A 15,216-nucleotide genomic window follows, 5' to 3' on the forward strand; every position below is an offset into this window, starting at 1 on the left:
ATCGCCCGAGGTTAACAAGCCGGGTGGCGCGCCGCTCTGACTCGGATTCCCTGGGTGAGGTGTTGACCACATATAATGAAATCACAAACTTGTATAATGAAATGAAGCGCACTTACCCGGCGCCTGATTGGGACCTTACCAGAGCACAAGCCACCGTCCTTCGCCAGCTTCAGGCAGACTCTCTTCTCAGCCCACACAGGTTGGCGATAATTACCAATGGGGAATTTAACCCCATATGTCAAAATTGTAACATGAACGAATTGGCAACAAAAGACCGCATCCTCTGGGGATGTAGGGGTTTTTCTCCCCCAAATACGCTCGCCAGCCCCCTCCAAGCTTAACTGGGAGGCCTTACTTTTAAGACTGCCGCCGATCTCGGGGAACAATTGAAAATCGTCACTTGGGCCCGAGGGAGTCTCCCCCAACAGGGCCCACCCGAAGACCTCGTCATGATTTTCAATAAAAATGTTGTAACCCCCACCGCGGGCGCAGATGGTCAAATGGGTAAATTGAATGAGGCTGCTTGCGAACGCATCTCTCAAATCGCGTGCCGCGCGACCGTCGAAGCGGAGCAGTGTAATGTTACTCCAAGTACAATAAGATCATAACGCGCCCCGCGTGCTTTATGCTTTAGGTGCGAGTGAAAACGTGCAAGGGTGATTCTCCATGAAGGATGGTGGCTTGATGAGTGCCGTCGTCCCATGCGAGCAAGGGGAAATGGGGAGGGGGTTTGGCCAACTCGCAGCGACGCAATCAAGCGTGCACGAGGGGCGGGTTCGCGCCACTGGTTGAAGCGCATCTCCTTTTCTAGCGGCGGCCGTGGCTGCGCATGGCTGTCAGCGTAGCACAGGTGCCCTGGTTTAGAGCTAATCTGCCCGGGTGCAAAGACGGGGCGAGATGAGATGGCGTGGCATTGTGCACTGTCTCTCCGCGTGTTTAATGCTGGAGGTTGCGTAATCTTTGGTTTCGGAGATGCGTAGAGGCGAGAGGCAGACGAAGTGTTCGCTCACCGCTGCCGGCGCTTTTTCATGATACTGCTGGCGATGCTACCAGCCGTGGGGGCGGAGTGGACGCGAAAGCGTGGCTGACTTCGCTTCGTACTGCCGATGTGAAGAACCGTCGACACGGCAGTAAACCGCATCTTTCGTCGCCGACTCTCAAAATCAACATGATTTGTCTCTCATTCAAATTTGCTTTTTCCGATTTCCCTATAATTCGAAAAATCTTGTGACCTCTCCCGTGTAAGAAAAATCCATCAGCGATTGTATTATTAGCATAAAATATTAAATATCAGCATAACGAATTTTCGATATAATGAAGCAAATTGCAGATTTTACCAATTTTACACTTCGGCAGATAACAACCGTTGTCTCCCGAGGGCATTTGATTCTACTTAACTCTTTGCCAATGACTGACAATACCATGATTTTGCTGATGCATTTGAGCATTTAAATTGGCAATAAAGATCAACAATAAATAATTATTTGGTTATTTAACTAAACTTTTCACTTATTTGGCAGGAAAAGCTTGACTACTATTGCAAAAACTGAAGGCCAAGTGTTCGTATTATTATTTAAGTTTCTATTTTTGATTTTGTGCAGAAACCACTACAGCGGTCGCTGTTGAACAACTTTACACTCCTATATAGCCTAGATTAAGCCTGTATTTCTTAACCAGAGAAGCAACGAAAAATTACTAATCACGTACAGTGAAACCATGGAGCAAAAAAATAAACAGCAACTCGCAACCGGCTACCTGCTCTCAAGATTGCAAATGTCCCGGGCAAACAAATTCAATATAACTTTTACTATGGTCATTACAGAGTAGCTGTCGCACAATAAGCTTGTACTCTAAACAACTTCTCTCAATATAATCTCAAACTATTCCTAAATGGGTCAGTAATGTTCTTTTTGTCTCTCTCATATATCCCCACGAATAAGAGTGCTGAAACTACAGCATTAAGCCCCCTTTCATAAAACAGTCTGGTTTATGTGATCGACTATCTAGGAGTGCTAGTGTAATAATTTTTTTCACTGCAGGGCTGTGATTAGCTCTACAACAAGTCCTTGCCACACAGTGAGTAGGGTAACAACTGCATACCCATTTGGTGAAGGAGATAAAAAGTGACGCAGGCAATGCACTTATACATTCATACTTGTTTGGAAATGCTTTCACAAAACACGTCCATGTGATGGAACAATACAATGAATAGTCCGAGCGCTTACAATTCGGTGTGACACACAATGTGACTGAAGACACGATTTGTCGCTCCCTTTCAGCTAACTCGTGCATTACGGTGGCATGTCCATCCACAGCGTTGCATGTTACTGAAGTTTAAACTTTGGCTTTCTTTCCTATTGACAAAAATTAATTGAGATATTGCGTCACGGGTGTGTGCTCCTGTACAGGTTGACGAGCTCCCGGCACCTTAGCCGTGGCTTGGTGTGACGCAAGTTGAGGAAGGCGTGTTCCAGGAACGTCAGGATGTTCCGCGCTTCCTTAGGGTACTCGATGTGGAACACCCAGAAGGACGCAAATAGTGCGCACATGCCTCCGAGCAGTGATGATGCGGTAAACAGGTAATACTCGTTGACAAACACGTCAATGTTCCCAGTCGGCCGTTTGACGAGGCAGGGTGTCGGCAGCGTGGAGCCCTGTCAGACAAAGGACAAGCAGCAGAAGCCAATTAGGGTTAGGAAGGGCAAGCACGATATGTCTATTTTTCTGGCTACGAACTGGCACGTTCAATAACTTCATTCGAATGTTTTTTACTCTTTTGTACTGGTTTCGGTGGGTTGAGCCCCTCGTCAGTTTATTCCTAATCGCATAAAGTAAGCTGAATTAACGAGCTACAGAGGTGCTTAATTCCTGGGCTTTTTCCTGTGGCATTAAAACAGGTGCGCAATGACTCGGCACTATTACGACAGTGCTCTTTCAAACCATACATTGGAAAAATAGGAAACCAGCACGAAAAAGACGATGAAAGAGGAGAAGTGAGAATAAAGACAAAAGAATTTCAGCATTTGTTCTGCCGTTGTCTTCCCCTTTGTGCTCATAATTTTTACACTGGCTTCATTCAAGATGTCGGCGGCGTTTGTCCTGTCACCTTCTTTGCTTCTGTCCTTGTATTTTCACCAGCAGCCTGTTGCCTCTTTCCTTGCGTTGCTTCTATCCTTGTCTATCTTTTTTACGCTGGAGTTGTATATTGTAGGAATCCTCGGGTCCCTTGACCGGCAAACGTCGCGTCGGGCGCATGCATGTCAGGCAGGGTGGGGAGAGGGGAAACTTCCCTTTCACGGACAGCGCACGGGAATCGCAAGCGCCATCATCGCCACTGGGTGTGTCACGTGAGATCCCTCTGACATCGCCCGAGTCTCTTTGGTCACCAGCAAGCGGCGATAGTGGAAGGCTCCGCCGCCGCTCTCGTATTCTCGCAGATGGTTAGTGGCGTTCTTGCCGTGGCAATTGCCACGGCCGCCCGTATCCCCCAGTTGGTAAGTCGGAAGCCCTTCTTTAACTAGTGTATTGTTCTCTTCGAGGGAACCCTCAGTGATGTCAACTATAGCTAGCTGGCCTGCTCGAAGTGTTAGTTGCAGTCGTAATAAATGCTGTCCGAGTGTACCCGTGGTTGTCGTCTATTCTTTCCTCGAGCTTTTACCGGACCGTGGTTGATGGGCAGGCATGCGCCAACCGCGAGGCTCGGTGTGCTGAGGCAGAGCGCCGTTGGCATCCCCCCCCCACATCCCGACAATATTTAACGCGGCTTACCAACAGGCCCAGCAATACACTCTACCCAATAGCTGCTGCTTGGGAAACAATCAGGCTACAGTCGCAATAGACATCGCTGCATGAGCTCCTATCCCCTGGCATTCATGCTAAATAGCGTTCATGAGAAGCTACAACAGTTAGGCACTTCTTACAGCAAACATTCTAGTAATGGTTGCATCGAACTACCCCAGTGTCTAAGAGGAAGCTTCACTTTGGGGTCAACTCTGATTTCACGTTTCAGTTACATGTAAAGCACGAAAATATTTTTCTGCAACAGCCACTGGACCGATTTTAATGAAATTTGCTGCATTTGAGAGAGGAATTACAAATAGTATGAGAGGAATTACAAAAGTTACAAATATTGTCCAACACAAACTGGAAGACAGAGTTATCAGATTTTTTTTGTTATTTCGTGATAGACAACGCAGTCATCTGCAAATAACTCTATAGGAGAATAATAGGAGAAGTAACAGTGTGTTGGTTGAAGCAACCGTCTTGACCGACTCACCTCTGTCAGGAGGGCATCCAGGCTTTCTAATGCTCTCTGGGCAACTACACCCAGCACAACCAGAAGAATGTCTGCAGCAAAGACAGAACAAAAGACGCATTCAAATAATGTTCGACTGTAAGCTTCACAGCTCAAGATGTGGTGCTGGCACAAAGGAAGAAATATATACTACTACACGAAGGCCAACACTGGCAAGTCTAGGTGCGCGAATAACTGCTACACAATGAAAATATATCACACTGAATGTTTGTCACTATTTTTACCAGCCCCAATTTTCTAAATCAGAGAAAGTCATTTATAAGAAAGTTGAACCTATTTTATTGCACATCGAAATCATTTGTATTCTAGTATTCCAGACAAAAAGTAACTTGTAACTATGCTTGGCACCAGTGCAGTCAGAAATCTCGCGAAAAGTTATGGCAAAATTCAAGCCTAAAAGCAACATTAAGTGGCATTTTTTAACTTCTCTGTCTGCTAGCTCTTTGATATACAGGGTGTTTCTTTTTGTTGAATACTCAGTTGAATACTCCACAGAGCTTCGAAAGGCCCAGTCAGGTAACAGAACTCTGGTGATCTCCCCCGGTGCACCTAATTACCCTGCACACGCATCACCTTCGACATGCACGCACCTCTACAAAAATCGTTATGCAAGCTCCAATGATTCTCACAATTCTTTCCCACTGACAATAAGAATGGACATTCTCCACTACACCTAGTCATCACAGCGAGCTTGCTGTAAAGTGCTTGATGCGATCTTTTTATTGGGATACTCCAGTGCCACTCGTGGCACTGACGTCACGTCCCAGTTTTAAGTGGCAAAATAAAATAAAAGCTATAACGTCCGCACCATGCAGCGACATTCCGTTGCCCATTTTCTCATCCCCCAAACAAAGCCTGTCTTCAGTTATGGCATCCTTGAACATTGATCCTAATGTGACCTAACCTAACCTGTGAGGGCAAATGAAGCGGCAGAATGTGTGCAACGAATGCTATAACTCAACACCCGAGGCACTATGACGTGCCAGAGAAGGAACATGAGGCCAAGGCAAGGTGAAAATTCCAACAAGACTCTGTAGTTCGGGAGCTGGAAGGAGACGCACATTATGCCCAGTGTGAACTTACTGCGAACGAAGTGACAGTAAGAAAATAGCTTTACTTTGTGCAATATCCCAATTTCTTGATACGACTGTCAACGCTTCACTTTTCTGTGGAAACAGCTAAATTTTCTTTTTCATATGCGCTCCCATCCACAATCAATGATTACACATGAGACGTGATAATTTCGCACATGTTCTACACAGTCCACCAATATGAAAGGCAAAGGGGTTTTTTTCATTTAAGGCTACTAATCTTTCCTTTTCCTATGCTTGAGCAGCTAAAAAGTTTCAATCAGGTCTGATTCTTCAACATCTGAACTACACAGCAGATAACAGTGGTCAAGGCTCCGATTTACATGTCAGCAGAAATAGCCACCCAAACACAGGTTGTGTTTCCTTTTATATTGGTGCAGTGCGTACGCACGCAGAGTTACCACTCCTGCTGCGATCCATGACAATGATTTAACCACACAGCACCACCGGGCTGTGGGAAACAGATCACGTACCATTTCCAGCCTGCGAAATTTCCTGTATCTCGGCCTCCGTCCCCGAGTTCATCAGCACCAGAAATAGCCTCTTGATGCCTTTTTCAAAGCATTCGGCAATATCGGTGTTCCAGAGCGTCTTGAACTCCGCAAGCAGCTACGAAGGAGAAAGTTACAGAAAAGTTAAGATGACCAGCATACATGGCGAACCCCAAGGCGTTCTTATTTTCATGACGTGCCCGCTATAATAGAGAGTTCTATCATAGTGCAGCCATACATTGAAATACCAGACGACTTGGATTCAAACACCAATGCCGCAGTGGCCCCTTGTGACGCTGTGTTTAACCAATGCGTTGAACACTTTTAGAGCCATCACTGTTGTGCTGCCATTGTGGATGGTGCATGCAAGGCCCGCACAAGGAGGTTTAGAAGTTTTCAGAGACGCACAGTGCGCTTTACTACAAGAACAAGGGCAGCGTTCTGGCTTCTGTTGCTGGCATGAGCATCGTGCACGTGAACGCAGGTGGAGCAGCGTTTCAGCTATGTGCATATCACACTGGTGGATACAGTGGTACCGACGCTGGCAGCGCTCATCACACCAGTATAGAGCTACTGGAGCCACATACAGTAACTCTAAGCTAGCGTTGTGGTACACCTGCTAGCCACTGCTCTGCAGGAATAGTTATCTCAGGTGCTGGATCGCGCCAACATGCCACTATGCATATCATTAAACACCGACCAACGAGCTCGAGCACACAGCTAAACATTGCTATCGCTGTCAGTGCTTTGCTCTTCGGACGAAACCGCGGAATTTCATGTTGAAATTATTGATCTTATCCGACTGCTGCCATAAAAAGTAAAAGAAGCGGTCACACTGCAACTTTGCATACGCCTGTGCAATTAAAAATCAACCTGCGCAGGTAGGCAAACCTGTGCAAGCATTTCACAATGTTGACGAGTTTCCAGCATAATGATCATCTCGAGATGGAGAACAGCAATGGCTGCTATTGCTGTGACATAGTGCAGTAAGGGAAACATCAATAGCAGCTATCATGAAATAGTAAATATCAACAGCAATGGCAGCTCTCGCTGACAAATAACAAAGGAAAACAGCAATAGCAACTATCACAGCAAAACAGTTATAAAAAGCAATGGCAGCTATCGTTGTTACATACCAAAGGAAGGAGGAATGCATAACAGCTCTTGCAGTTAAACAGTGGAGTAGATGAAACATCAATAGCAGCTTTCGTAAAATAGCAAAGGGGAACAGCAATGACAGCTATCACTGAGAAATAGTAAGGACGAACAGTGATGGCAGCTTTTCCTGAGAAATAAAAAAAGGCAAGAGAAATAGTGGCTACCATAAAATAAGAAAAGAAAAACAGCAATAGCTGTTATCGCTGTGAAGTAATTAAGAACATCAATGGCGGCTATTGTGAAATAGCCGGGTAAGAACAGCAATGGCAGATTTCACCGCAAAATAGCAAAGGGGAATAGCAATAGCAGCTATCACTAAAACAGCAGTAAGGAAAACAGCAATGACAGCTAATGTCATGAAATAGCAGAGTAAGGAGAACAGCAACGGCAGATTTTACTGTAAAACAAAGGGAAATTATAATAGCAGCTATCACTGTGAAATAGCAGGGTAAGAACAGCAATGGCCGATTTTACTGTAAAAAAGAGTAAGAGGAACGGTAATAGCAGTAACCACTGTGAAATAGCAGAGTAAGGAGAACAGCAATGGCAGATTTTACTGTGAAACAGAGTAAGAGGAACGGTAATAGCAGCTATCACCGTGAAATAGCAGGGTAAGAACAGCAATGGCAGATTTTTCTGTAAAATAAAGTAAGGGGAACGGTAATAGCAGCTATTAATGTGAAATAGCAGGGTAAGAACAGCAATGGCCGATTTTTTTGTAAAATAAAGTAAGGGGAACGGTAATAGCAGCTATCACTGTGAAATAGCACGGTACGACACAGTGATGGCAGCTTTTCCTGAGAAATAAAAAAAGGCAAGAGATATAGTGGGCTACCATAAATAAGAAAGAAAAACAGCAATAGCTGTTATCGCTGTGAAGTAATTAAGAACATCAATGGCGGCTATTGTGAAATAGCCGGGTAAGAACAGCAATGGCAGATTTCACCGCAAAATAGCAAAGGGGAATAGCAATAGCAGCTATAACTAAAACAGCAGTAAGGAAAACAGCAATGACAGCTAATGTCATGAAACAGCAGAGTAAGGCGAACAGCAATGGTAGAATTTGCTGTAAAACAGAGTAAGAGGAACGGTAATAGCAGCTATCACTGTGAAATAGCAGAGTAAGAACAGCAATGGCAGATTTTACTGTAAAACAAAGTAAGTGGAACGGTAATGGCAGCTACCACTGTGAAATAGCAAAGAGGAACAGCAATGGTAGGTATCGCTGAAATAGCACAGCAAGGGAAACAGCAATGGCAGTCATCATGAAATAGCCAAGGAAGGAGAACAGCTACATCGTCTTTTGCTGTGAAACAGCAGAGCAAAGGGAACAGCAACAGCATTTATCGTGAAACACCGGAGTAAGAGGAACGGCAATGGCAGCTATCACTGCAGAATGACAGTGAACTTACAGCAGACTCCTGCCTGTAAGAAGGGAAGGCCGCAATGGCCTGCTGCACTGTCATCTCCCGTATGCTGTCATGCCTCTCCTTCACGGCCAACACTTGGCTTCGATCGTTTGAGCTGCCTGTGTCTGTGGGGGCCTTTGGGCCAGATTGCTGCGAAATGTTGTCGCCAGCTGCCAACAGGTCTTCGATTGTCTGCAAACGCACAGGAAGGTTTACTTCAATGATCACTGACAGAAATGGTGCGTAAAGCAATCCTGCATTAAAGAAAGGCATTTTCTACAATTCAGCCTAACATAACAAGATTCTGAGCAGCTCAAAACGCAATGTTGGACTAGTTGCTTCTTTATCGTGAAGATGGATGAGCACTGATTTAAAGTCGACCGAGTAGAAATGAGTAGACAGGACCGCACCTATCTTGTTTGCCAACAACATACACTCTGCACCAATATGAAAGGAAGCACTTTACCTGTGTTCAAGAAACAATTCATGCAAATGTGTAAACCAGAACCTCACTCATTGTTATTTACTACATTGATTTCATGCTTAGGAATCCCCTCATGGATTTTTTTTTTAGAGTTGGAAAAAGAAAATTACTTGCTTTAGGGCCCCGAAACACATTTTGAATGTGGTAAAAAGAATGTTCCCAATCTGTAGATGAAGCGCCCGTGAACATATGGGCCAAATATTATTGCACTAGATGCAGCAGGGAATTTACAGTAGTTTATAGTAGATTGCTTGCTCTTTTCTTTGCCTATGCTGTCAGCTACTCCATAACAAGCAGGTTGAAGAGGGGGCCCAACAGGTGCAATAGATTGTTGGGTAGGTTTCGTGATTGCTAGAACATTTTCAGTAATACTGTTATTGCTAATTTTGAGTTACACAAATAAAAAATATCTGCCATCTCAAAAAGACCAAAAAAGTATTTCGCCTTTGCACATCTGGTCTCGAGTGAGGGTCGTCTGCTCAATGTTGCGTTTTCTTCTCAATTGCATGCAGCCTAATCACGAAAGTTTCAGTAATTATCGAATGTAAGCGTGTGGGCAGCATTGCTATCATTCGTTCAGTTTCCTTGTGATCACTGTGAAACTGGCTCTACTGAAGTTGAGCTGCTGCCATAGTTTTACATTGTGTGTTATGTTGCTCCCATTATCTACTGATGCGTTGGCCCAAGCTCTTATTGAGGTTAACGGTTGTCAAGACGTCTAGGAAACAACATTATCGGCAAGTTGTTGCTGGCTGCAAAGGTGTCAACAATAGCACGAGAACATTCCATCGGGTGTGTCAAAGTACCCAGCTGATATCGGCAATTCGGGTACACCTCCTTCCCATGCCATTTTACGAGGCACTGCTATCAACTTATGAATCAAAACCCATCTCAGCTGTCATCCAATTCACGCACGCACACAGGTCGGGGTCCATGGGTGGTCGAGTGCAGTCAACATGACGAACAGTCACCCAATAGTTAAGCCAGTATAGTTAGCGCAGATCATCAGGCTTAGCGTAAATCGCCAGCTCGTTTCGAGAACCATATACAAAGGGCCGCTTCCGAAAAAATAAGGAAGCGGTGGCTCAGATGAGTATGACTTTTCGTGCGCTCGTGCTGAGCAAACACTGCACACGCACAAACCGGAAGTAGTGGGCAAAGAAAAACACAAGACAAAATGCCCAAAGTCTCGACGTGCAGCTGACATAACTTTTGGGTGGGGCGTCATGGCTGCTGCTGCTTTGACATGCCCCCCTATGTAGCTTCCAGCATGCTAGAGGAGATGAGAGAAGAGCGAAAGCTGCGCAGCAGTGTGAAGGCAACATTCAACCACCTTTAGCTCCGATTATACTTGAAGGATTTGAAAAACTTTTGCAGCAGGACATTTGTGAGGCGATGCCCTCCAATGATGAGGTCATCTTACGTGAGGCGATGCCCTCCAATGATGAGGCCATCTTACGATTACTTAAAAAGGTATTTCAGGGCTCTTTAAACGTAAGCTTAAGAGTTCCCTGTCATATCGGTACAGCGTGTACATTCGAACTGCCACAGAATAGCGTTGCTTGGTGAATCAATCAACCGACTGACAATAGCATGGCACTCACCACAGGACGAGAGACGCGTCGCACACCCTCTGTTTCCTGTTTCTCTAGGATGGTGGCACGCCTGGCAGAAGTGGAATACTTGCTTCGAACCTCGCTCATGCTCCAGACGTTATCTGGCAGCCGGCGTCGGACGTTCTTGAATTTTGACTTCAGCGAGTCAACCCACAACTCCTGTGAGCAGACGATTCTTTCAGTCATATCCTTAACCAATGAACAGAAATGTTATACTAGTCCCATTACCGTCATACGTAGCTAAGAAACTCCTCAGTGCATGCCCCAGAGATTAAATTGAAAAAAATATATACAGGCTGTCCCAGCCTTTATGCACAGAGTTTTTAAAAAACGTGAATAACTCTACGCAAATTAAGACCAAGAGCATATTGTTTAGTCTTTCAAGAAACCACCAGTAATTTATTAGTCACTGACATTCAATTAGTAAATAAAACCAATTCACTTTTTTAATCGTTGTTCTGATGTCAATTAGGAGGTTGTAGAAAATTGTAAGAGACTTAGATTGAATTTTTTTCAACAGAGTATGCATTACATGCTTACTCTTTTTTGGCAAATACAGAAAGCCCGCAGAATATCATGCGACTGTGCACTAGTGCATACGGGATAGAAGCTCCATCAACCAGACTCAGTGGGAAAGCAATCTTTTCATCTGTTACTGGCTGAACAGCAGTGATAACATCACGCACGGTGTTCTTTCAACGATGCACAAACAGCTCCTGGCGATTACAGCATATCCAGATCATGAAAACGTGCTGCCCTGAACAGTGAGCCTGAGATGAACGACTTGCTTTTCCACTGAGACTGTGTGATGGTGCTGCTGTTCCGTGCACACGGGTGCACAGTCAAGTGGTATTTTATTGCAATAGCAATTATATGGACACCTCAAGCGGACTTCTGCTGTCGCCGTCACCGTGAGGTTCCGTATAGAGTCCAATGGCGATGAAATCGTCGCCGCGCGCCGTATCCTGTATGTGCGAGTGAAGGGCGTGAGGGACGTGCGCTTTCATGGGGAGCAAACGCACGGCAGAGAGCAAACGCATGGTGGAGAGCAAGCGTGACTTCTTCCGTCGCGCGAAAGGCCGTGGGGGGACGGGAGGGAGGGAGGGGAGGCAGCATTTAGCTGCAGCACCAAATGCGTATTTATATAAAAATGCTGCGAGGCGAGAAGGTGGTAAAGACTTCCGATACTGCTCGACGAGTGTCCCGTTCTGATCTCGTCGAAAACCTCCGAGCCGCCCCCAGAGGCGCCAGCAACAGTCACCAACGCCACGCGCGTTAGAAGCGAACGCGGGCAAAACGTCGACGGCGTCGACAACAGTTCTGCGCGTTGCTGGTGCTGCTGCATGTCCAAGTTTATACAGCTGATACACTATCCTTACTCTGTATAGCTCTCTACTAATTTGCTATCGCAATTGACGCTTCGCCTTTAGGGGTGAAACTGAAACATTTTTTTTTTTCACATTTCGCGGCCTTTCTTTATTTGCGTAAAAAGTAAACATGCAATGTGCACCCCTGCTGAAAATATCTCATTTTCACATGTCTTTTGATTTTCTCTACTACAGTCTAATTAACGTCTTGATAATTATAACAGCAATTCAAAATTTAGATAATTCGGTTTAACTAAATAACTGGATATCAGGAATTTAAAAAATTATTAACGATTTCTCAACAAGAGTCTAATCAACATGCTCTTGGTGTTGTGTAGAATGATCAGCGCCTTTTTATCTCGGTGCATGATATATATTAGGACACCCTGTATGAATGTATTAAAGCAAATGAACCCGAAAAAATATGTCAGTGCTCAATCAAATGGTTTCTCACTGTTAAGTACAGAGAAAACTGCAAACAGATAAACACAACACACACATTTTTCTTGTCACCATCACATTTTGTAATAGAAAACTAAAATTCCAGATTAATGTTATCAGCATGATAGAAACGAGACACAAAGAGGAGATGCAGATAAAACAAATGCGGGACTAGAACTGATTGATTGATAAACAGATTGACTGACCGACTGTTTCATTGCACTATAGTGCAAAAAGTAAGATAGGCAAGTGGTCGCTAACCAATTGTACAAGAAAACTTGATCTTTTAAAGACTACCACAGAACACACACCTTTGCTCACCCATTTTTTTTTTTTTTTGCTTTTGAATTGTACAATGCTTAAACAAGCGCTAATCATTCATCTTACCCTCCCAGTTTCTCCAGTGGTGTCAATAAGGTGTGGGTACTTATGCAGCAGAAGGTCCACAGCAGTCCTGTAGAGATGTGATGTTGGATATCTGTGGAAAACCAAATATTTCAAAACCAGTTGTATGATGGACATATGGACTTTTTTGGCAAACACCAAGTTTGACCAAGAAGACAAGACTAAGATAAAAACAGACCAGCCCTGCAGCAGACTCAAAAAAAAAAAAATTGCAGTTTCACCTGACGGTGAAGCATTGAAAGCAGCTTAGCAAACTATGCACAAGATGAGACCGAAGGAAAAGCGTTGGCCTTTGTAAGCGTCAAGAGAAAGGATTACGTAGATTCAGCTTGACATGTTTACTGTCCATTTAACTCGAGCCAATGTACCACCAAAATATGGTAGTCACACTGCATATCAGCAGGAACACTACCAGCAGAAACCAGAACGCTGTCCTGGCTCTGGCAGAGTCGATCGTGCGGAACAGGACGGTGTACCCCTGGCTTTGTCGCTTTTGCAGCCAAATGCACTGCATGCCTCTACACATGGTCTGCACACACGTGCCAATAAGGTGAGGGCACTGCAGTGTAGACCGCTTATAACGTAAGTCGCCGGAGTCGCGAATATCCGCACTATAAGCGGTACCGCACTATAACCAAAAGAACTATTTTATTGCGATAATGGACACTCCAGGCGCATTTCTGCCGTCGCTGTCACCGTGCTCTAGATTCCGTATTCGCTTACTAAATAAATTAACAAGCATGGTGTCACGCGCGCACAGGCAAACATGAACACATCTCGCTCGTTGACCGCGGAAACGAACTGTCAAAACGCTCGAGTGACGAAGCGCGGCGAGCGAATTGACCTTCATGCTATCATGCCTCTGGCTTCAAAGCGACCTATAAGCGGCGAAAACACGGCGCACGGCGGACTTTCCCCGTCACAGATTGCTTTCAAGATAGGGCCAAGGCGATTGTATCGCCGAAGTGGATCGTCGCAGATTACGTACGTCCTGCTTCGGTCCAGTGAAACCGTTCCGCATTGCTTTGCTGGCGAAAATCCTCTCCTCCTGTTTGCGCCAGTCCTGAACACAAGTTTCGGATTCTCCGAACGCCCGTGATGCGGCCCGATTTCCATCCGTCTCCGCACACATGATCACTTTCCTTTTAAATGCGACATCATGATGAACTCGGCACTCCATGCTGATAGAGCAGACGCACAGAACGTGAAGACAGACGGTAGACTATGGCCTAAGCACGTGTACTGCAGCACATGGAGGAAGCTACGGTAGCTAGGCTCAACGCGCGTGCGAGGCGGCCATGTTGAAATGCCGACGGCTATAGGGTAACGTAGCTTTAGGGTCGTACTCGATTCTAACGCGCATGCAATTTTTGGACCTGTTTTATCGGAAAAAAAGTGTGCGTTAGATTCAAGCAAATACGGTATTTGTGGCTTCAGGGGAGCGTTTGCCGTCTAGGTTGACTGCCGAACTTCCAGGCAGCCACACTGTAACCGGTATTTCGTGTCCCACAACTACACTATAAGCGATATGCGTATACATAGAGTGCTATGGGAAAATTAACAGGAGTCTGAAAAGACCACATTATATCCGGTCCTGCACTATAAAAATTATGGGGTTTTACGTGCCAAAACCACAATCTGATTAAGAGGCACGCCGTAGTGGGGGACTCCGGAAATTTGGACCACCTGGGGTTCTTTAACGTGCACCTAAATTTAAGTACACGGGTGCTTTCGCATTTCGCCCCCATCGCAATGCGGCCGCCGTGGCCGGGATTCGATCCCGCGACCTCGTGCTCAGCAGCCCAACACCATAGCCACTGATCAACCATGGCGGGTACGGTCCTGCACTATAAGCGGTTACGTTATAAGTGGTCTATACTGTACAACTGCGGCGACAACGGCACTGCCGAGGATGTGAACAAGTGTCCATACAAATGCTATCCCAATATTAAGAGTACCTGGTAGTGATCATCATGATACTGGTAGCGATCATGTATCTATGCACTTATACATGCACAGATATCTGTCTCTTAGGCAGCGTGGTACGGGCGTATCTAAACCGAGGCTACTACAAGCTCATAGACGCCATACATAAAGGCATGCACGAAAGGAACAGGACAGAAGTGACACTCAATAACAGGGCGTGCCTTACAGAGTTATCTTGGAGCAAGCTTCGAAGAGGCATGTGATGATGTGGCGCCGCAGCCTGCTGGTGATTTGCTGCCTGGTCCTCAGGGATTCTTCAAACACTCCAAAGGAAGGCAATTCAAACTTCATGTCATCCCTGTCCTCTAGGGATTTCGCTTTTCTGTCTGGGTATGTTTTGAATGCCTTTTGACTGTTAGAGCACAAAAAGAAAACAGACAGAAAAACAGAGAGAGCTTGTTGCTAACGGCATGATGAAAAAATGCATGAATATGTGCTCATTTCACAGAAATA

At 45.3% G+C, this 15,216-nt stretch overlaps 1 protein-coding gene across 4 annotated transcripts in view; it reads right to left on the reverse strand.

The window, feature by feature from the left end:
- Nucleotides 1–1,422: 1,422 nt before the first annotated feature.
- LOC119453305 (uncharacterized) overlaps nt 1,423–15,216 on the reverse strand; it is a 28,929-nt gene continuing 15,135 nt past the window's right edge. For 2 of the 4 annotated variants that reach the window (XM_049667753.1, XM_037715343.2), the window contains 7 exons: nt 14,930–15,115; nt 12,760–12,850; nt 10,553–10,723; nt 8,468–8,656; nt 5,880–6,015; nt 4,277–4,347; nt 1,426–2,654 (listed from right to left, as the gene is read on the reverse strand). In XM_049667753.1, the coding sequence (XP_049523710.1) occupies nt 2,385–2,654; nt 4,277–4,347; nt 5,880–6,015; nt 8,468–8,656; nt 10,553–10,723; nt 12,760–12,850; nt 14,930–15,115 (1,114 nt within the window). In that variant the 3' untranslated portion in view covers nt 1,426–2,384. Of the gene's footprint in view, nt 2,655–4,276; nt 4,348–5,879; nt 6,016–8,467; nt 8,657–10,552; nt 10,724–12,759; nt 12,851–14,929; nt 15,116–15,216 lie in introns of all 4 variants that reach the window. The other 2 variants (XM_049667752.1, XM_037715342.2) reach the window with 2 other exon arrangements.

Source organism: Dermacentor silvarum, chromosome 5 (assembly GCF_013339745.2).
Source record: "Dermacentor silvarum isolate Dsil-2018 chromosome 5, BIME_Dsil_1.4, whole genome shotgun sequence".
Taxonomy (NCBI): Eukaryota; Metazoa; Arthropoda; class Arachnida; order Ixodida; family Ixodidae; genus Dermacentor; species Dermacentor silvarum.